General features: G+C 46.2%; 1 protein-coding gene across 3 annotated transcripts in view; it reads right to left on the reverse strand.

Moving 5' to 3' along the window:
• The window catches only part of Erg (ETS transcription factor ERG), a 155839-nt gene that overhangs the window by 44436 nt on the left and 89238 nt on the right, over positions 1-22165 (reverse strand). For all 3 annotated transcript variants that reach the window (XM_050162065.1, XM_050162067.1, XM_050162066.1), the window contains one exon: positions 1689-1906. In XM_050162065.1, the coding sequence (XP_050018022.1) occupies positions 1689-1906 (218 nt within the window). The remainder of the gene's footprint in view (positions 1-1688; positions 1907-22165) is intronic.

Consider the following 22165-nt stretch of genomic DNA (forward strand, 5'->3'; position numbering starts at 1 on the left):
AAAAAAAAAAAAAAAAAAAAAAAAAAAAAAAAAAAAAAACTACAAAACAAACCTAAAGCAAGCAAGTTGACAAAATACTAAGTGGGGGTGAAAGCAGACACACAAGAAACGACCACCCTCTCCGAGTGCAGGCCAGTCCCACGGCACCCACCTCCCGTGCTGCCCCAGCAGCCATCTAGCTAACAGCTCCTTGGAAGCCTGTGATTGACGCCCAAGTTAATACCACACTGGCAGCTGATGCAATGGTCTCCAGCAAGCATGAAACACAACACTTGAAACATAGTCAGCGTGGAAACACACATGTAACAAAGAGACCCTCTCATGGCTGAAAAGGGTTCAGCATGTTGAGCCCAGCACTTTGGTTCCCATCCAAATTCTGAGTCCTTTTAAGCTGCATGTCTGGGCTAGCCAGCCAATAGCCCGCTCGGAGGTTTCCTCATCCATCAGAGGGGAACATGCCGTCCCCCTAGCGCTGATTAGAGGGTCAGTGATTTACTAGGGATAAAGGGGCTTTGTGTTCATGAAACACAAAGAAATGGGAACTGTTCTTAGGGCCTTGTGTATAATGGAGATCGTAGGGGATTTAAAAGAAATCATCCTGCCTTTGTCTCTGGTTTAACATTCATTCCCCTAAGTATATATAGGATATCATAATGGAAATTAACACTACCCACCTCTCTCTGCCTGCCCGCCCCTCCTCTCTGTCTCCCCCCGACTTCTCTCTCTCTCAGGAAAGAGGGTGCCACAGCACATTAAGGAATTCTAAGGACAACCGTAAGTGTCAATCTGCACCTTACAGCTTTTATTTATTTATTTATTTATTTATTTATTTATTTTTGAGATCTGTCTTCTCATGATTTGACATTGTTTACGTCAGGCTAGCCAGCCCCCGGAGTTCCCAGAGAGTCTCCAGCCTCTGCTTTGCACCTTGTTGCTAGGACAGTGCTATTACAGATATATGCTACGATCCTTAGTTTTATGTAGGTTCAGGGGTTTCGAACTCAAACCCTCATGCTCATGTGGCAAATGTTTCATCTCCTGAGCACGTTTCCTGTCCCTTCTGTTACTTTTCAAACTTCTGTGTACTGGAATGCTTTGGATTGCTCGGGATGGTTTGATAAAACATTCTAGGTGTCAGCTGCATTCCACAACAAACTCAAGAAACAGCAGCTAGGTGAGACTTGAGAAGCTTACATTGAGAAAAAAGGATCCTGCATTAAAGGGCATTAAAAAGGGGACAGGGACAGTGGAGATAGTTGGCTAAGTCTGATTGTGCATACAAGGGGGACCCACAAGCAAAACCGTGTAGTTTGGGCAGATGCTATACTGCCTGGCCACTAGCTGACACTGTGTCTCCATAGAAACACAAGAGAGCAGTTGTTTCCAGGCAACAAGGCCTCAGAAATGAACTCTGCCATATGTGAGTAAGCCCCACTCCCACCCAGCCTGCACACCTGGGACACAGAATTGAGCAGCCGTCTTCAAAGAAAGTTCTTGGTAAATGCACTACCGGTTTTGCAGCCTCTGTCCTCAGCCCAAACCACCAGAGAGAATGTTTTCCTAGAAGTGCCCCGTGTTGCCAGTTAGTGGCCTCACTCTCTGAGAGTCCTTGGAGCCGAGTAAAGAAGCGCCACATCTCAGCAGGAAGCAGAATCGAGGTTTGAAGAGGCAAGGCCAGCATTGCTTACCTGGAACCGTTCACCTGGCTAGGGTTGCACTCCATCTTGATGGTGACCCTGGCTGGGGGTTGCGACAGCCAGTCCTGCTGAGGGACTCGAGGACTCATCTTGGATGACTGACCATAGTCACTGGACGAGGATGCAGTCATCTCTGTCTTAGCCAGGTGTGGTGTTCCGTAGGCACACTCGAATAGCGACTGGTCCTCACTCACAACTGATAAGGCCTCCTGGATGACGAAGAAACAGAAATGGAGATTCACAACATCCCAAAGGACATGGTGTCGCAGAACCATTCCCAACATTTAAGAGACCATATTTTACAGTTCCAACGGCCTGCCTTCCTACTTTCTACTTAAGAAAGTAGAAAACAAAATACCTTTGTTTCTTCACTGCACACTGTAAAAGTTGGAGCGGCTCAGCCTAGAAGTGCTTAGCTGCAGTTCTAAAGATCCTAGCCTTGACTGTGCAGGACAGACAGTACCAACTTCAATCGCAACACAGGAACTTGAATTTCAAAGGTCTTAGAAGACCTCCAATTGCATCTGTCATTATTTGACAAATGCAATCTATAATTCAAGCAGACAGAATGGTCACAAGGATTAGAAAAAGAACTGTGAAGCTGACACCTAGGCATCTGGTGGAACCCCATGTTTCAGGAGACTCTGAGAAACAGGTCCTCAAAAGAGTAAGGGGAGACGCGACACCAAAGGACAGAGATACGGCTTTTTCCACTCTGCGTTATTAGTTAAATAGGGTTTCAAACAACGCTTCCATGATGGTGAACATCTGGATGGTAAATGAAGCAAAAAATAAAAAAGCTGTGAATTACCCAGATGCCTCCGAATACCATGATGCTCAGAATCCGTAAAGAGCTAGCTGGTGTTTGCTCACTCTATGTCCTCCAACAGCTTCATTATTTTGTGAGAAGAATATAGAAACTTGTCCCAATGGGAGCATTTTTTTTTCTGTGCTTAAGCAAGGGGTAAGCCTATGGTTGTGTTTAGTCTTTGAGCAAATCATCAAAGGCAGATTTTACTTAGAAGTTTCAGTTGCTTGAATGATACACTGTATGGCTACTGCATGTACTGCTTGACTGATACATTGTATGGCGATTACATGCACTACTTGAATGATACATTGTATGGCTTCTACATGCACTGTCTGAATGATACATTGTATGGCTTCTACATGCACTGTCTGAATGATACATTGTATGGCTACTACATGCAGCTCGTATGAAACAATCCAACTTTCTAGAACAGGAGAAAAGCCTGTCCTTGAGACAACTCATGACTCTCTGTTTCTCTGCTCATCATGGTCATCAACAAACGAGAAAGCCACTGGCCCTGTGCGCCTGTGCACTCGTGTCTGTGCGTACACATGCAGAGGTCACGTTGATGGATGGTATCTTTCTAAATTGTCCTCCGTCTCATTTTGGGGGACGTTAACTGTCCTGAACCTAGAGCTGGTTAGTTTGATCTCCTAGTGAGCACCATGAGTGCTTCTGTCTCCCCGCTCAATGCAGTGACGACAGGCGCATGCTGGCATGCCTGGGTTTTACCTGGGTGCTGAGAACCTAAATCCAGGTCTTCATTTTTCTATGAAAACCACTTTGGCCACTTATCTTTCTCCCCAGCTCTGGATAATTTTTAAAATCGAACTTGGGACCCAGAGAGGAGGTGGGGGAAAAGTCACAGAATCCTTTCTCATCATGACCCAGAACTGTTAGCGCTGAGCTAACACGAATGAGCTGGCCACGGCAAGCCAGGGGTTTGTGGAGGTGCAAATGTGTGTCACTGTTTGCCGACTCCAGGTTCCACGGGGAAACACGCTCACACGAGCACTCTATTCTCACTCTCCAGGGAGACCTTACAGTGAGTAAGGCTGCTCAACATCAGCAGCAGGCTTTCCACAGCACCCTGATGAAGATGAAGTCCTCTCTCCCTCCCCAGACACATCAGAACCACGCCTTTTCATGAAGCACACCACCCCCTCCACTCTTCCTCCTTCCATGGGCATTTCACCAGCTCATTTTGTTCCCTAAGGACCGAGTATCTCCATGTTTCCCACATGCAAAAGAAGTAGGCACAGGAACTCTCTGCCCACCTCTTAACGGGGTCGCAAGTATCTGTACATACAAGTTCAGCCTTGGCTTCAGCCTGTTACAGCTCTGTGACACTTAGGGAAAGAGCACGGCTGGAGTTTCAACAGGAACTGAAGCACGGATTGTGTTAGCCAGAGAGCCAGAAGCAGGCACAAGGCAGGGTGGGCATCTTAACTAAGCAATGCATTCAAATCCATACACAGGTTGTGAAGTTGCAGCCCCAGAAGATGGTGCTGTCGGCAGCATCCTGAATGTCAGAGTATGGATTATCTTTCCTGGTCTCATTGGATGTATGAGTTAAGGACTTTAACCTCAGAGTCGTAATAGGTGCCCCCAAAGTCCAATAGATCTACTGAAGCTTATTTTTCTGGGCAGGTTTCCCTTCCTATGGTCATGTCGATGGTTTACACACTCAGAACAGAAAATAGGGCTAAAAGCTGCTCCTGCTCCTTGTCAAGCATGAGGATTCAAGCACGGTTTGTGGAGAATAACATACTGTGTAATGTTAGCTTTGGCTCTTTGATGAGGAGACACATGAATAAATATGTAATTTATTATCAGAAACTGGCAAAAACAGGTTACAAAGAAGGGACTGACTAAATATAAGGTTGCAGTTTAAAAATTAGACATCTCAAAAAGCAACAAAAACTAGTAACTTTAAAATTTTTTTTCTCACGATGAAGTAGGATATTCTTGTAAACAAAGCCATGGGGAAAATAAACGTGGTTCAGGATTGGTGGGGGAAGAACAAACTATCCCAGCTAAAATGAGGCCTGAAAGTGTGTGTGTGCCTGGGAAGGAAGCTTCTCACATCTGGCAAGGGATAATTTCACACATGGTCTTCTAAAGAAAGAAATCAAAGCTAATGGAGATGGATTTAAGTGGGGGAAAGCCTTAAAATGTTAGCGATAAGATGGGCACACGTTCTTTCTTCCTCTCCAGACATTCTTCTGCAAGTCAGAGCTGCATAAAAATGAGGACCGAGATAGAATACAAACACTCGGCTGCTTTGTTCATGGGAGAGGAAGGATTCTCAGAAGATGGAAGGTTTGGTATAAATGCTTCAGAGCCGGTAAAATGTGGACTCCATGCTAAACAGAAGTCCAAAGGTGCTCCCCAAATAACTCACACACACACACACACACACACACCACACCATAACACAATGCATGCACATACATGTATGCACACACATACACATACGCACACATGCATGCACACACACCAACACACGCATGCACACACACAACACATACACATGCACATACATGTACCACATATAATAATGCACACAGCACACATACACACACACCATACACAGACACATACAGAGTACATACACTCTTACATACACACATCGTACACACAGACACCCACATGCACACCACACATACACATCCCACACACACCACAGGGAGATAAAGCCCAGGGGTATGTTCTGAGTCATTGAACTTAGTTGCTAGATGACAAGCTGGTCACAGACCCAAACATTACTTTGTTCCCAGTTCAACTACACACAAAGGTCTCACCATTCCCCTTTCAAGTCAGCATAAGGCAAAGCCCTGAGCATCCAGCAGCTTCCCTGCCTGCAGTCCGAGCACTTCAAACAGAGGAGAGCCCAAAGATTGATGGGAAGAGACCAGGAAGGAGAACTGGGTGGGATCCAGGGCACGGGAGGTCCCTATCCTCCAGCCTGGGAAGAATTTTTTACCTTGGCTGTTCCTGCTTCCTGGACGCCCTCCTGTGTTGGCTGGCCACCTCTCCTGTCCACTGCCCTGCCTGCTACCTGCCCAGAGGTCTGTCTGCAGGGTCTTAGATAACATGAATATGGCTATTTCTTTGCAACCTTTAGTCAGTCCTGGGGCTTGAAAGAGGCCGGGGTTGCTTTTTAACCCAACATTTAAAACCAGTCAAAATCTGGCAGAAATGTGGCCTAATAATTTAATATTCCCGCCTCTGCATTGCTATAAAAAGTCCTGCACTGGAGATCAGTGTGTGCCAGCATGTGGGGGTGTTTGTTCTGTTGCTCCAGGAAAGTTGGGGTAGCCTGATGTGGCTAGTGGCTGCCTCCCAAGGCCATTTCTATGACCTTAAAAGAAGCACATAAATTCTAACTAAGCTGCCCCCAGGGGAAAGAAAGGCTTGGCTGTGTCCACACACCGGTGTTTATTATCTCATTTGAGGACTGACAGTAGCAACAAGAGCGCCATCTTTATTCTCCTGATCCTGGGATGGCAGTCAAGGAACAGTCTGGAAGAGGGAAAGACCAGCTGGATTATGTTTTTATACTGAAGTATTAGAATTAGTAAGTTCAAGAAACTGAACCTGGATGCTAAAAATCTTCCATAATAATTCCCATTAAAAAGACAGAAGTCAAAACTTTACCCTTCACGTGTTTACTGATGTTTTCAGAAAAAGGCTTCCGGTTGATGTGAAGAGAAAAGCTTCACGAGGATGGACGGGACCCATCGTCTGCATCCTCACGACAGACGGGACCCACGTCTGCATCCTCACGACACACACGAAAAGCCAGGTGCTATGGTTCACACCCCAGCTCTGGGCATGTGAGCATCCCTGGGGCTCGCTGACAGTGACACAACTAAAGAAGACTCTTCACTGACTTTTAACCTCCACATACCACTCATACGTACACACACGCACACACATACCACACACATGCACTGCATACACATGTACCACATACACCACATACACATGTATCACACATATGCACCACACATTCACACACACATACACATGTACCACACACCACACACATGTTTACTACATATACATGTAGCACACACATGTACCACATACACATGCACCACACACACATTCACTACACACAGATTCACCACACACACACATGCACCACATATACACATATACCACACACACACATGCACTTCACACACATACACACACACACGCACCACAGAGAGAAAAAGACAGACTGGTTGGCACACAGACATACAGATTTCATGAGCCCCAATATCAGAGTCATTTCACTGAAAGAACAGTCAGGGCCTCAGCATGAATTTGTTTCTGATCTGCAATCCTCAAAGCCCACAGAAAAACTCCATAGTACATGCACAGAATCCACCACACTTAGGTTTCCTTGAGAATCTGGGAATGATGGTGTGCCAACAGGCAGAAATCTCACAGAACAATCAGCTCTGTCAGAGGGGGCTGAGGGGAATCGGAAAGTGACCATCCATGCCTTTGAAAACTACGAAGACAGCCAGCTGTCAACCTCTGGGGAAGCAAATTCCAAAACCAGTCTTCAGTGTCCTTGAGGATTGTGGGAAACCATGATTTGATAATGAAGCCCACCTAGTACAGGGAACCATCAACCCAGGAAGCCAGTCTCATACTCACCAATAGTAGCCTGATGTCCAAGGCTCATCCCATAATATTCCAACATAGAATATTTCTTAAATTCCTCTCATACAAACTAAGCAACCACCTTCTGCCACTGTTAATGAAAGATCATCATTTGACCACGTTCACAGACACCTGATCCGTCAATGAACAAAATAGAGCTACATCGCGGAACATGACACATGCAATAGACTCTTGAATTTATGCTCTTGGCTTGAAGTTACAGCATTTCCCAGTACCAGCTCTAAGAGCCGGCTGTATGTTAGAATCAGCGACATGTCCAAAGCTTCTACCATCACTCTTTCTGTGCAGATGGGATGCGGAACAGCATTGTCTTTAATCACAGGTGACATCTTTCAGTTATGGGACATAGGTACACAACTTTTATAAGAGTCCCATAAGCTCGGGCACCATTCTTGCCCATAGATAGAAATGAGGTTTTGGAAAGAGATGGCATTCGCTGTGAGGGTGGTGTAGAAGGGGCCTGCACACACGATACACACGAGTGGACTTATTCCGAGAGCCGAGCACTAGCCTCAATCTGGCCGTCATGAGAAGCAGGGAGGTGAGCATGGCATGGTCCTTAAATGCACTGCTGTAAATATTTAAGTCTCTTTACTACCCGTGCATGAATGTGTGTGCTCCTATGTTCAAAACACGTGGGCGGAGTCAAAGTACAACTTGTGGAAGTTGGTTCTCTTCCTGTCGTGTGAGTCTCTGAGATGAAGCCTGGGTTGCTGGTCGTGGTGGCAAACACCTTACCCATGGACCATCACACCACCTCAAGCCCTGTCTTGAAGATAAGAAACAGAACCACCTAGATAGGGGAAAGCTGGGAAACAGCAGGGAGGAAGGAGGAAGAAGAGGACACAGGCCTAGGATCCCACAGAGGGAGGGAGTTAGCAGAGTCTCTTGGAAGGAATCCCCCACTGCAAGCTCTTCCAAAAGTCCGTGGGATTAACAGCAACAGGTCCTGGTGCATTACTCATTTCCTAAGTGATAGTTTAGGTCAAGCAGCATTTTCTGCTCTTGGCTGATCTGATTATTCAGAGCCAAGGAACATGTGGCACATGTCGGGCTGCATTCACTGCAGATGGATGTCTGCCTCGGCGAACGAATCATACATGGAAAATGAGGGCAGATGGGGTAGCACTTATAAATATGTAGGATCCAGGGCCAGGGGAGAACATTAGTGGGTGTCAGTGCACCTAGTGATACTGCAAACCCAAATATTAGGGCCAACAGCCCTAATTTTATGTCTTCTTCTTTCCATGGCCAAGCATGGACCGTAGATGCTTTTGGAAAATTTAATCCCTTGTTGGATCTATGGGGGAAACAACATAAGCAAAACAGATAACACATTTGTGCACAGCCCCAGTGTGGCCAACAGTATCCAGACTTTACTTCCGTAGGGAATGTCATTTCAATGTATATGTGTGTGTCCCTGTGTATGCATGCATGCATGCACATGTATGTGTGTGCACGTGGAGGTTCACCTCAGGTGTCATGCTTTAGGTCCATCCGTGCTTATGTTGGTGGGCTTTTTTCCTTTTGAGCTAGATCACTGGCTTGGGACTTGCCACCTAGACTAAGCTGACAATGCAGCCAACACCAGGGATGTGCTGGTCTCTGCCTCCCCAGCACTGGGGTTAAAGTTCTTGTCATCATGCCTAGCATGACTTACACAGGTTCTGGGGATGGAACTCGGTGCCTCCTGCAAGAAGCAAGCACCCTATGGGACGGGCTGTCTCCCCATGTCGGCCCCCCATACCTCTTCTGAATTTTTAAATTCAGACAGAGTGAACCTCTGACGGCCTGTGCATCTTGTCATTATAAACACACAATAAAAATGAACCCCTGTATGACAGAAGATGCCAGTGAGGCTGGGCATGGTCCTTTGTGTCCCCCGATATTGTTTCTTCCCTCCTTGCCTCTTCAGAGAAGGATCATGTGTTGAGCACAGCATCTTGCTTCGTGTTCACGTTTTTTTAATTTAACATATTGCTATTTTAGTCCTCCAAATATACATATACATACTTGGCTTAACTTCAAAGGGAAGATGTATGTAGGCAAACTAAATCCATCTAAAGAGTGTTTTCTTCCCGCATGGCGTTGCTCCAGCATCCAACAATTTACAGCTTGTAATACTGACCCAGTACTAAGGAAATGAGACTCAGGACTGCTACAGAAACATGCACACATACACACATACACACATACATGCATAATACATATGTACATATATAAATACATGAGGGCTTACACAGCAACGTACATATACACATGTATATAGGTACATGCATTAACAAATATAAGGGAATATAAAGCTGTATTATCTTCATTAACAGACCAGACACTCCCCAGACGGTCACTAAGTAAGATGTCAGTTCACTGATACAGAGAGTCTGAATTCTTCCATTTTCACCACCGCTGACTCCTTCCTCTTTCTAGAAGGCATTTTCCCTTCATCTGCCTGATTCCTCAGAACAGAACACCCCCAACCAGTTCTGTTTTGTTTTGAAGTCAATGGTTTTCAATTCACATTTGATCTAGGTCTCTTGTCCTATACCGCTAGCCCTAGCAATGGGGAACCTGTGGCAGGAGAACAGTGAATCTAAGTCTCTAGCCTGGATTACATAAAAAGACCTTAACTAAACAAGTAAGCAAAGAAACCATTTTCAGCCACCAAGATTGTCATCCCCCAATGTGCTTCTAGCAGCCAAACAAGCTTTCTGCTATTACCCACTGGTTGATGCCCATACCAACCACATAACAAAGTTAGGGCATGGTACTGAAGTCTGTCACCATACTCTCGGTGGGGTTCAAACACTTCTGTCATGGCCAAGGAAGGGAGAATGTGCTTCATGAGATAAGTGATTGTGAGTCTGGAGCTGGTATTGCCTTTTCATTTTATCAGGGGTTCATGAAATGTGCAATGTTGCTCTAACCTCATGTAGGCTCAGCCTATGAAATCTAAACCATCGAGGCCTATGGAGAAAACCAGGCTTTAGAGAAAACAACCTTTTCCAAAGCCAGGAAGAGAAAAAGCACCAATCAGGAAACAGAAAGTCTGAACAGGTGGGAAACTGGAACTTTAAAGAAGGAGCCACGCAACACAGGAGAGACTCCAGAGGATCCTGAGAAATTAAGAAATCCAACCACTATAATGTGGAAGTCATCTCTCTTTGCTTGCTTGTGGCATACAGGTGCCCTCAGAGGTCTGGGGAATAGGAGGAGCCAGGGACACCGGCTTAGCAAAGGTCAATTTGTCCCTTGAAGGACAGGTTAGAGGGCTCACACACATTTAACCTGATTATCCAACGCACACATGTACGGACATGTCACTTGGTACTCAATTATTAAGCACAATTTCTAAGTCTTACAGATCAGTTAAATATAAGGGTAATCAAAATATGTACACAAATGCATTTCCATAAAGAAGAAAGAAGCCATGCTGTCTGTGGGAAAATGGTATAATAAATAACAATACGTTAAGTGAATGAAGTCACTGCAAGAAAAACACATACCTTATGTTTTCTCTCAGTTGTGGTCTTAGATTTTACAGGCATAGATAAAAACTGTGTGTGTGTGTGTGTGTGTGTGTGTGTGCGCGCGCGCGCGCGGCATGAAAGCAGAAATGAACAGGGAATGAAGGGACCTAATGGGAGGGTGAGTAAAGGAAGGCTTGGGGTACCTACATATACAATACATACGGATATGAAGAGTTGAAAGGTAAAATGCAAAACAGTAAAATGAATAAGCCGCCTTCTCTTTGACCACGGGTGTGTTTGATATTAATCGGTCCTCCCCACTCCCACCCATGAGTGTGAAGAATTGGGCTGCTGCTTCAGCTCTGTCTGCACACAGGCTGTCTGGACTCTCCCATCCCACGCTTGGGTGCTTTGCTTCTCTGATCCCTGCCAGCAGATCACACAGAACAGCCGTGTAGAAGTCTCTACTTTTGTCTGGTTTCTAGCAGTTCCCTTTAGATGAGAGGATGGTGTTTGCTTGGTTTTTATTTTGTTTGGAGGCCAGATCTCATATAGTCTTGCAGTATATGGCAGAGGAAGGATGACCATCAACTCCTGATCCTCCTGCCTCTGCATCTTACGTGATAGGATTACAGGCATGTGTCACCATGCCATTCCTTTGAACTACTCGAGAATTTCACACATGCTTATAATGCATTTTGATCAAACCCACCCCTCCAGTCTCTCCCCTATCTTCTCATTACTTCTCCTTCCCAAAATCATGTGCTCTGTTTTTAAACCTTGCAGCGTTGGGTGTCAAACCATCTCCTGGAGCATGTATGACTCTGGGGGACCACACCCCATATGTGAACCCACTCCCCAGGGCGTTTCCTGCATGCCAGGCAAGCACTCCAGCAATGGAGTCATGCCGCTGGCCCTGCTGCTTGGTTTCAATTGCTTTTAGGTCCTAACAGCTAAACTTAGGCGATATCTGGAGAAGCAACAGAAAATAGGAGGTTGCGTTACAGAACAAAGAAGTCCTGGTCCTGGGTTGGGGAGGGACACCCCAGTTTATAGCTAGGTATGCCCCCACTTTTTGTCAATTCTCAAATCTCAAATCCCTCCCTCAAAAATCTCCATGCTCGAGCTTGCTTGGACTTGGTTCAAAATACAACCTGGGAACACAGATCTCAGATTGTTACAAGGAATCCTCCTGGGAGTTACTAGCGCACTCAAATTCACCGAGCCCAGCGCTGTCTTCTCTGAGTCTCTGTTCTTCAACTGCAAAGGTGATGCAGGTCACAGCCACCCAGCTCTCGGCGGGCCAAACAAGCTACTGTGTGTAAAAGTTTTATGAGTCTGAATATATGCAAATTATGATCAGGTTTGGGAAAGTTGACATTACTGGATCAAAGTCCTGAAGAGCCGGAGGCAGAATCTCTAGACATATTATTCTAATAAGTTGGATGCCGGGAAGGTTACACAGTCCCCTGCATGCATTAGTCACTTCTCTGGAAGTACTGAATTTTAAATCATACATCTGTCTAATGAGGGCAGGAGGAGTACAGGCTCCCCAGCCTCTACGAGAGCACACTGAGCCCCATGTGGTTTAGCTTTTGTAGCCCCTAGTCCCATTCTCTCATGGGTTCTCAATTATAACTCCCCACTGATATGGACTCAATAGAAGCTTCGTCCAGAAGGGAGGGAGCCTGGTGAGTTTCTTGCAAGTGTCTGGTCTTCTCTGAAACAAGCCAAAGGCCAAGTGGTATGCTCAGTGGTACAGCACTGAGGAGGATTCCATCCCCAAGTCCAGCAAAGGAAAAAAGAAGCCAATGCATCTACATTGGCACATGGCATGCAGTTGACACTCTTCAACTCCTGAGATATGTGACTGATGATCCCACCATGACCCCATCTCACCACGACCCCATCCCACCATGACCCCATCTCATCACGACCCCATCCCATCTTGACCCCATCCCACCAGGACCCCATCCCACCCCGACCCAATGGTACCATGACCCCATCCCACCCTTCTGATCTTTGAGGCTTGCATAGTCGGATAAGTGAGGTTGAGAGGGTATGAAAACACCCGCAAGCCAGCAGGCGGGGTCTTCTGCTCCCATATTCTGTTATAGCAGTCCTTCTACAGTGGGAGAAATGGGCCAGCATTTTTCTGGTCTTCAGAGGGAGTCCATAAAAACCAGGTAGCCCCGTATGCTTGGCCTCCACACAAACCACGTATGCTAAAAATATAACACATTACACATCTGGAACGGGTCTCCTTCACGAATCTCTGACATATGGGTTCATTGTTTTCCACAGAATCCCAGGAATTTTATTCATGAGAAAATTCTGGCACAATGGAGGACCTTGGCAGGAGGGAGATGGAAGCAACAGATGTTCTGGCCTCCTCCCACGATTCTGTCTCGAGCTCAGCTAACGTCCGTCGGGTATCTATCTCCTGCCTTCAAACAGCCAATCTCAAATTTTCCACAGGAGGAAGGTTGTATGAGAGCCTTGAGGTTTTAGAGAAAGGATGTAGCTTCCTGAAGTGGAGGTCACCGATGTGCAGGTGTTAGGACAGTCACAACAGGAAGAGCCGCAAGCGCAGGGCATTACGCAGAGACTCAGAGTCCCTCAAGTCCCGGACTCCAACCTTCTGGCCTTCTCATCGAGGGCTTGGTCCACCGGTGTTTGCTCAGGCCCTGTCCCATGTCCCCCCAAACCTCTTTATTAACCGGTAGCACCCTCTCCCTTGCCCCATGAGATGGACAACGTCTCCTTCTCCGTGTCTGAACATACATGGGGTAAGATACACATTTATTGAAGATAAAATGGTTAAAAAGTTTCTGCAAATTAGGGTTAGAAGATAAACTTGGTTCTTATGTGCTGCAGACCACGGTGACAGCTCTGTGGGTGGAGCACCTGCTACAGAGAAATCAGGACTGAGTTCCATCTCAGCGCTCACTCGGAAGCTGAGTCTGGCAATGTATGCTTGAAAGCCCTACATTTAGTACATGAAGGCAAGAGATACCAGAAGCTCACCTGGCCAACCTGTCATGGCGCCTTTGGGTTCACTGAAACACAGTCTCTGAACTCCACACATATATGAACAGGGCAGCATTCCCATAAACACACATACGCACACACACACACACACACAAACTACACATATACACACATGCAAACTATACATATACATACAATGCTTTTTTTAAATTGCAGAAATAGGTTTGTTCTTAGAGCTGGCTCTGTATTTCCAAGTGTGACTGAGACCCTGTCCACTGTGTGGGAACGCGAGCTGTTTTATATGTAAAAGTCATCATTCATAACAAACATGGTTCTAGTGAAAATTTATTTAGAAACTGGGGTACTAGCAGAAGAGCCTTCAGGTATAGTTGTTACTGTTTTCATGGGGTTCCAATCCCCTTTCTCTTTATTGCTTTCTTCCAATAATTAGAGGCACAGGCCACACACAGTATAAGGCAGATACAAAAGTGAACCTTTTTTTCTGTTACTGATATCCACCATGGAAGCAGCATTGAGCCTCACTGTGAGGGTCTAGCCCCTGCCAAGCTGGCATTTCCTCGGGGTGAACGGCGACACCTCCTTCTCTGGGGCCAGCAGGCTAAGCCTGTACTTTGCAGATTTTCCAGCACATAAATCTTCCCTGGTTGCTGCAGAGGAAGGGGACTAGGCAGCCAGGGTGTCAAGGCCTTTGTGCAGGCTCCAGGCCAGGCTCGTGTTTTTCCCATGACGTAGCACCGTGCACCCCATTGGGATGTTATACTTTTAATGCTCCCAACAAAGGGGTTGCCAGCAAGACTGGGCTTTTATAACTCTGGGAGCACTAACATCAGCCCCCCATACAGTTGGGTTATAAATCCTAACCGCTCACACATCCATCACATTCAACAGGGGGTCTCCCTGGAGTCTGGCCGCAGTCTCTCTGTAAGTATATTTCCTTTGGAAGTCCCAAATGCTCTCGAAATATCTGAAGATTTGTTAGCATCCAAATCATGCTGAGCTCCATACTAGCTAGGAGGTGTGGCCTCTCCATGCAGCCTCCACAGGAGTCTCTGGTCTGAGCCCTTACTGGGCACCTTGTCACTTCCTGCAGGAGGAAGAGTCACCACAGAGTCACAGCTATTTCTACCTCATCACCTTTTCTGGGGAACAGGTAGTTTTAGGGCACACAGCTGTTGGGAAGTCCACACAGACCGTGAGGCTCACAGCTGACCTGTTGCTGGAGATGAGAGTTGGGTGAGGTGGAGGGTGGGTGCCTACAGCATCAGAGGCTACTTCTGTTCTGAGTAGAGGCCTCTCAAAGTGGCCCATCCATCCAACACTCACAACCAACCTCATGCATTGCCAGGGGCTGCATCCAAGAGCAGCTTCCTTAAAAGGGAAGATAATTCACACTTCCCCTTGTTCAGTACAGCCAGCTCAACCCATCTCTACTTACCTGTGAACACAGACTCACTACAAAATGACCGGGGAAAATCTTAAATGTGCAAATACTGCACCCTGGGAAATCAGGGAGCCATTCAGGCCACCGTCAGATATAAGAGCTGAGCTTCTGACCCGAAGACAACAAGGAGATTGAACCGGCATCAACGCTGACCCCCGACCCCCTCACAAGGTCCCTTCCGGCGGTGGCTGCAGTGCTGCCGGCTGCCATAGGCCCTGGAGTTTAATCATCTAATGCAACATTGTACCCATGTCCTCGTACCCACACAGCTCTTCCGCAGAATTTACCCGAGCTGCATTTATCCAATGAAAATATGCAATATTTATCTACGATCTAACAATGCTCACTTCTTCACCACTCAAGCCAATGTCTCCACATTCCTAGTCTGCTTTCAAGCCAAAGACTGTGAGTGTGTGGGTCTGAGTGTCAAGGGACAGACGGTAGCTGGCCTCACAGGGACACGCCTTTGGTCAGGCAGTTCTCCAGGTCTATCAACGTTAATGAACAGCAAACCAATAGTACTTTAAAAACCCCAAATTTTTACTGAGTAATAATATTTATAAAACCCCAAATCTGTACTGAAGTGTATGGTCCCATTTTCTTGATTGACAATGTACAGTTTTAGTTTCTTTGTTGGCAATGTACAGTCTTACTTTCTTTACTGAGAGCACGCGGTCTTATCTTCACTTTCGTCTGCTAAGCAATATAGTATAAGGAGATTTCGCACAGCATTAACATGGCACTGGATCTCGCCAACAGTGAAGCGCTGACCACAGGAAGCTGTGCACAGGTCCTATCTGCACAACGAGCCATTCCATCTAAGGGGCTCTCGCATCTGAGCTTTGGTACCTAAGAGAAAGCCCAGGCTGCACCCACCCTCAGATAACCAGGAATGGCTGTACTTAATAGTTTATAATTTCAATGACTCTTCAGCTCCTGCTCTCTCCCCTAACCTACAGTCTGGTTCTGCCCCTGACCCACCAAGATGAGCAGCGAACCTTGGCTCTGCATTCCTCCTTAGTCACTCGGGAGCAGTGAGCTAGTCTGGCCACTCCCCGCTTCTGACTCTAAGGCTGCCACACTGCCTCTATGGTTACCTTGTCTCTCACTCCCTATCCTCCTCTTTCTGTCCTGTTTCTCTCGACTTCAGCTTCTGTCAGCACCCCCTGGTCACTTTCCTGCAGGGAGGTCAGTATGTCTATGTAAAGGAGGAGGGTTAAGTCAGTGAAGGAGCAGAAGTAGTGTTCTCCAGGCTGAGGCAAAGGTCCAGTGTCAGAGAGGAAAAGAGAAGCAGAAGAGACCCTATGGCTGCCCTGGCCAAAAGCCAGAGACTCTCTCCTTTGATATGGATTCATATCTTTCACCTCATAAGGACTCCACGCAGAAAACTCTATCTTTTAAGTTTTATTATTTTCAAACGAGATAAAAATCAGAACATGCGTGGCTTGCCCGCCATGTGCACACCAAAAGCCGTGCCTAATAAAACGTCACTGCCAGCCCACCCCACATGTTTCCAGAACCTCCATCTGCCCCTCCACACAGGACCTTCGGGAACTTTTATCCTGAAAGCCTGTGACTATTTTTTAAAGACTCGGCATATATGGAAATCACTGCGCAGAGACTACCCTCACCTGTCTCCTTAAGAAAGGCAGACAGGGGACCTGAGCTGTGACAACAGAAAGGAGAGACCACACCGGAGAATGCCCTGCCTCACGTTACTGCCAACCGTGGGACACTGTAATGGAAGGACAGGTCCTGGAAAAATGTCAGACCTGTAAATCCTCTTTGTCCTCATGTGCACACACATGGACGCAGGTTTCTGGGCTTGAGCAGCCATGTAAATTGCCAGCTATTTCCTGTTTAAACAAAAGAATCAGTGTACTTGAGGAAAGGGCTTTTAGGACCGTTTGCAGCTGTGCCAGCCTATTGAGAATTCTAGTTCTTAGAACGCCCATGGAGATCGGTTGTTCCTCATTCAGGAAGGGGAGCACGTCTCTTCTGCCCTCATGATTTTCTTCGAGTTGGCAGGCTAGGTCTCACAGCCTCCTCTGAACCCAGTGTCAATGCTGGGCAGTCTGAGCCTATCTGAGGTGCCTACAAACACAGAGTCACTGGCTGAGTGACTGGAGGGACATCCCTTGTCTCAGAGCTCTGGAAGCTCAAATTTAAGGCCAAAGTGTCAGCTAAATTGTCACCTCTTGATGCCTCTCTTCTTGGCTTGGAAATGAACCACTGTGGTCCTGGGGCCATCTTCTTCCTTTGTCTTCACGGTTCTCTCCCCTGCACATGCCTGGCTCTGTGTCTAAATGGCCTTTTAATGAGAACCCCATTCACAGTGGAATAGAGACCACCCTAAAGAGCTCATTTGAGTCGGGTGTTGGTGGCGCACGCCTGTAATCCCAACACTCAGGAGACAGAGGCAGGTGGGTCTCTGTGAGTTCGAGCCAGCCTGGTCTACAAGAGCTAGTTCTAGGACAGGCTCCAAAGCTACAGAGAAACCATGTTTCAAAAAAAAAAACACACACACACAAAAAAAGCTCATTTGAATTAGATGACCTCCATCATGACTTTCCCACCAAAGTCACATCCTGAGATATTGAGGGTGAGGACAGATGGCCGTGGAGACACAGTTCAACCACGACAGCCAATGTACCCCCTGGTTCACGTCGGGAGTCCTCTACACAGCACAAAACTAGGCACGACATTACAGCCATCCAAGCGTGGTCCAGGTGCACCCTGGGATTCCCAGGGCCCTCCAGGGACTGTGCGACCCCACACTGTCTCCTGACACCTGCTTGCCTTTTCCTGTACCCATCTTCTCACAGCTGCTCAAGGACGTTTTCCAGAGGCTACCTGCTGCTTCAGAGTAAAACGGACCAGGGAAACCCTATGAGCACACGGGAACCCACTGTCACTTTCAGTTGAGCATTGAAGAGGTTTGTCAAACAGATAACTAATATGCTTTTCTCTCTAAACACTTATTAAATAAAGCAATTTTTGAAAGTATACTATGTGTGTGCTAATGTACGCTTATCACTCTCACTTGTAAGTGAATTTGTAAGTAGGTGCTCCAAATTTCCTGGCCCCCTCTCTAACTCCATGAGTGTTCATAGACATAGCTGACATACTTAACTACGCTTTATACCTCTGACTTTTAGGAGCATAAAAGGATCCTATGACCAAACGTTTGAGACCTACAGTTTAGAGGATTAGTCATGGCTGATACAGTCTACACTACCTAAGGTGATCCATGGTCTACAGCAAGACAAGGTCTTCTGAGCAGACCTCAGTAGTTGAGTGTCAGGACATGGGAAGCCCAGGGATAGCTCTTGGTGTGTCCACTAAATCTGTAGCTACATGACTTAAAATATAACACTCTCTAATACCCCCGAAAACACAGAATCTACTGGAAATGATTGAGTTACCTACCCTCCGCCATCTTCTCTACCACCTCACCAATGTGCGAGTGTGTGGTACAATACGAGGTGAGTGTGTCAAGAAGACCACAGGCCAAAAACTGGGAGGAAAATTCGGTTGGTGAAGTACCTTGTAAGCACTGAAGTTCTTCCCCCAGAGCCGATGTTTAAAAAAAAAAAAAAAAGCTCTGGGAGAAGATCTTCACCAACCCTGCAACTGACAAAGGTCTGATCTCCAAAATATATAAAGAACTCAAGAAACTAGACCGTAAAAGGCTAATCAACCCAATTATAAAATGGGGCACTGAGCTGAACAGAGATCTCTCAACAAAGAAGTTCAAATGGCCAAAAGACACCTAAGGTCATGCTCAACTTCCTTAGCGATCAGGGAAATGCAAATCAAGACAACTTTAAGATACCATCTTAAACCTGTCAGAATGGCGAAAATCAAAAACACCAATGATAGCCTTTGCTGGAGAGGTTGTGGAGAAAGGGGTACACTCATCCATTGCTGGTGGGAATGCAAACTTGTGCAACCACTCTGGAAAGCAGTGTGGAGGTTTCTCAGGAAATTCGGGATCAACCTACCCATGGACCCAGCAATACCACTCTTGGGAATATACCCAAGAGAGGCCTTATCATACAACAAAAGTATATGCTCTACTATGTTCATAGCAGCATTGTTTGTAATAGCCAGAACCTGGAAACAACCTAGATGCCCTTCAATTGAAGAATGGATGAAGAAAGTATAGAATATATACATATTAGAGTACTACTCAGCAGTAAAAAAACAAGGACTTCTTGAAGTTTGCAGGCAAATGGATGGAAATAGAAAACACTATCCTGAGTGAGGTAAGCCAGACCCAAAAAGAGGAACATGGGATGTACTCACTCATATTTGGTTTCTAGCCATAAATAAAGGACATTGAGCCTATAATTCGGGTTCTTAGAGAAGCTAAATAAGAAGGAGAACCCAAAGAAAAACATATAGGCATCCTCCTGAATATTAACCTTCATCAGGCGATGAAAGGAGACAGAGACAGAGACCCACATTGGAGCACCGGACTGAAATCTCAAGGTCCAAATCAGGAGCAGAAGGAGAGAGAGCACGAGCAAGGAACTCAGGACCGCGAGGGGTGCACCCACACACTGAGACAATGGGGATGTTCTATCGGGAACTCACCAAGGCCAGCTGGCCTGGGTCTGAAAAAGCCTGGGTTAAAACCGGTCTCGCTGAACATAGCGGACAATGAGGACTACTGAGACCTCAAGAACAATGGCAATGGGTTTTTGATCCTACTGCACCTATTGGTTTTGTGGGAGCCTAGGCAGTTTGGATGCTCACCTTACTAGACCTGGATGGAGGTGGGTGGTCCTTGGACTTCCCACAGGGCAGGGAACCCTGATTGCTCTTTGGGCTGACGAGGGAGGGGGACTTGATTGGGGGAGGAGGAGGGAAAGGGAGGCGGCGGTGGGAAAGAGACAGAAATCTTTAAGAAAGAAAGAAAGAAAGAAAGAAAGAAAGAAAGAAAGAAAGAAAGAAAGAAAGAAAGAAAAGAAAAAAGAAAAAAAAGCTGCATGTAACAGCTGGGTGTAGTGGCACAGAGAGCAATCACAGATTCATATAAAACCAACGAGCCATGCATTGACTTCACTGATTCATGATACCAACCTATTTCATTACACAGTGGCCTAACCCTCTGTCGGCCAAAGAATGCAGTAATTCCAGGGAGAAAGCCTCAGTGAAAGCCCGTAAGCTCATGAACAACCTGGAAAGCAGGACTCCCCACCAGGAATGATGAATCTACAATGTCACCCTCTCCCAAAACAAAATCTAATTTCTTCATCTGGCCTGGTGCCCCAACAGGTTCTCGGAAGAGCTACATGCCTTGCGTAGGTGGCTGAAGATGATTCCTCCGACGGTTATTTGACTGGAGTAATAAAGATAATCTCCAATAACCACAAAAGGAAGGCTAATTTGGAAAAGGAAGCCCTATATCATGTCTTACCTATATCTATGCCCTCTATCTATATCATACCTATATCTATGGTCTTACTTTCCTCCACTACATACTCAAGAACTGCCTGGCATGTGGGAGACTCCTGATCATGCTACCGTTCAACTCAGTGAGCTGTAGACATTCCCCAAGGTGTGCTGCACTAATGCCCTAGACAATTCTTAAGACAATCAAAACCAACCACCGTGTCGACTGCGGCAAACAACACAAGAGCTGGCTACCGGACCTAATTGAGCTATTAGGATGTGGGCAGCAGTCCGTAAGAATTGAGAGTGTGATTTTTGGTGTCACCCTCTCCCTGCAGGTGATCTGAAGTGTGTGGAAAAATTGCCCTTTTTCTGTTTTAACCCACTGGTATGTGAGGGCTACTGGTTTCTGCAGCTAAGTCTGTCATGTCCAAACTATCAATATAACAAAGGGATGGACGCAGTTATGTGTGCAACAGACACGTTCACAGTGCTACGTCAACTTCTCTTATTTCTCTCTACGATTAACATCTAGAAGCTGGCAGTTAAAGTGAGCAGTGAATACATCACTGAATTCCACAAGCTGGGGGAGAGAGCCCGGGAGTAAATTGCTTGCTGTACAAGAGTCAGGGCCTGAGTTCAATACCCAGCACCCATGTAAAAAAGTAGGGTGTGGTGACGCACGCTGTGGAGGCAGACAAGCAAACTTCAGTGGTCCCTGCCATGTGAAAGGCACCTTAAGAACTTTCAGCTCCTTGCATGGAGGTTTGATAGACACACAGTCACAAACACTCATAATCGTCACGCACATGAGCAAGGCGCTCATGCTGAGAACAGCCTGAAATAAATATGTAAATCTGGACATAATTCACTGAGCTTTGCTTTTCCCCTTGACTACTGTACTAACTGTTTTATTTTATCCCCCTTCTTTCTCCTAAGGCGATACTAACTCATAACAACTATATTTTGTGACATCCTAAGTTACTCTCCACTTTTATTTTCAAACAAAGTGCTATGTAATAGATGTGACCATGCAGACAGCTCTTAAGCAAGACTTACTGTCACTCAGGTCATAAAGTCCAGATTGTATGGGCTGCCAGCTGCCGGGAATGAGCTGATGGTGGTGGATGAAAGATGACATCCGCATTCCCTCCTGTGCACTGCTCACAGCCTGTGCTTACACGCACAGCCCCATCTGTCTCCAGTACAATCTTCACATACTGAGTCCTCACACTTGTTGGTTTTCTATACCCTTTTCCTAAGGAATTTGTTTAGTCGTTTGTTTTATTTGCATTGTAATGCCTCTTATTTGTGCAGGGTGTTACACACTCCCACGGTTTCAGGGTCTGACCAGGGCCACTTTCTACTGCTCAGCAAGTTTTATTTCTTTTTTCAAGAGTTTATGAAGATTGCTATATAGGAACAACATAAAAAATAATTCACATTATGACTCTAAGTGAGAAACAAACCAAAAATGGCTAAAATGGAAGAAGTCCTACACATTTTTCATAGGACTGATCACGAGTCAGAAGAGGGCTGGAGAGGGCTCAGGTGACTGAGTGTTCTCTGTCTTCCTGTAGAATCTGAAGCTGAGTCGTCTGAGCCTCCCTTCCCTAGGTAGGCACCATGACATTATCTCCCTGGTTTATATATT

The sequence above is a fragment of the Alexandromys fortis genome, unplaced genomic scaffold, assembly GCF_014885135.2.
Source record: "Alexandromys fortis isolate MF-2015 unplaced genomic scaffold, M_Fortis_MF-2015_v1.1 scaffold_128, whole genome shotgun sequence".
Taxonomy (NCBI): Eukaryota; Metazoa; Chordata; class Mammalia; order Rodentia; family Cricetidae; genus Alexandromys; species Alexandromys fortis.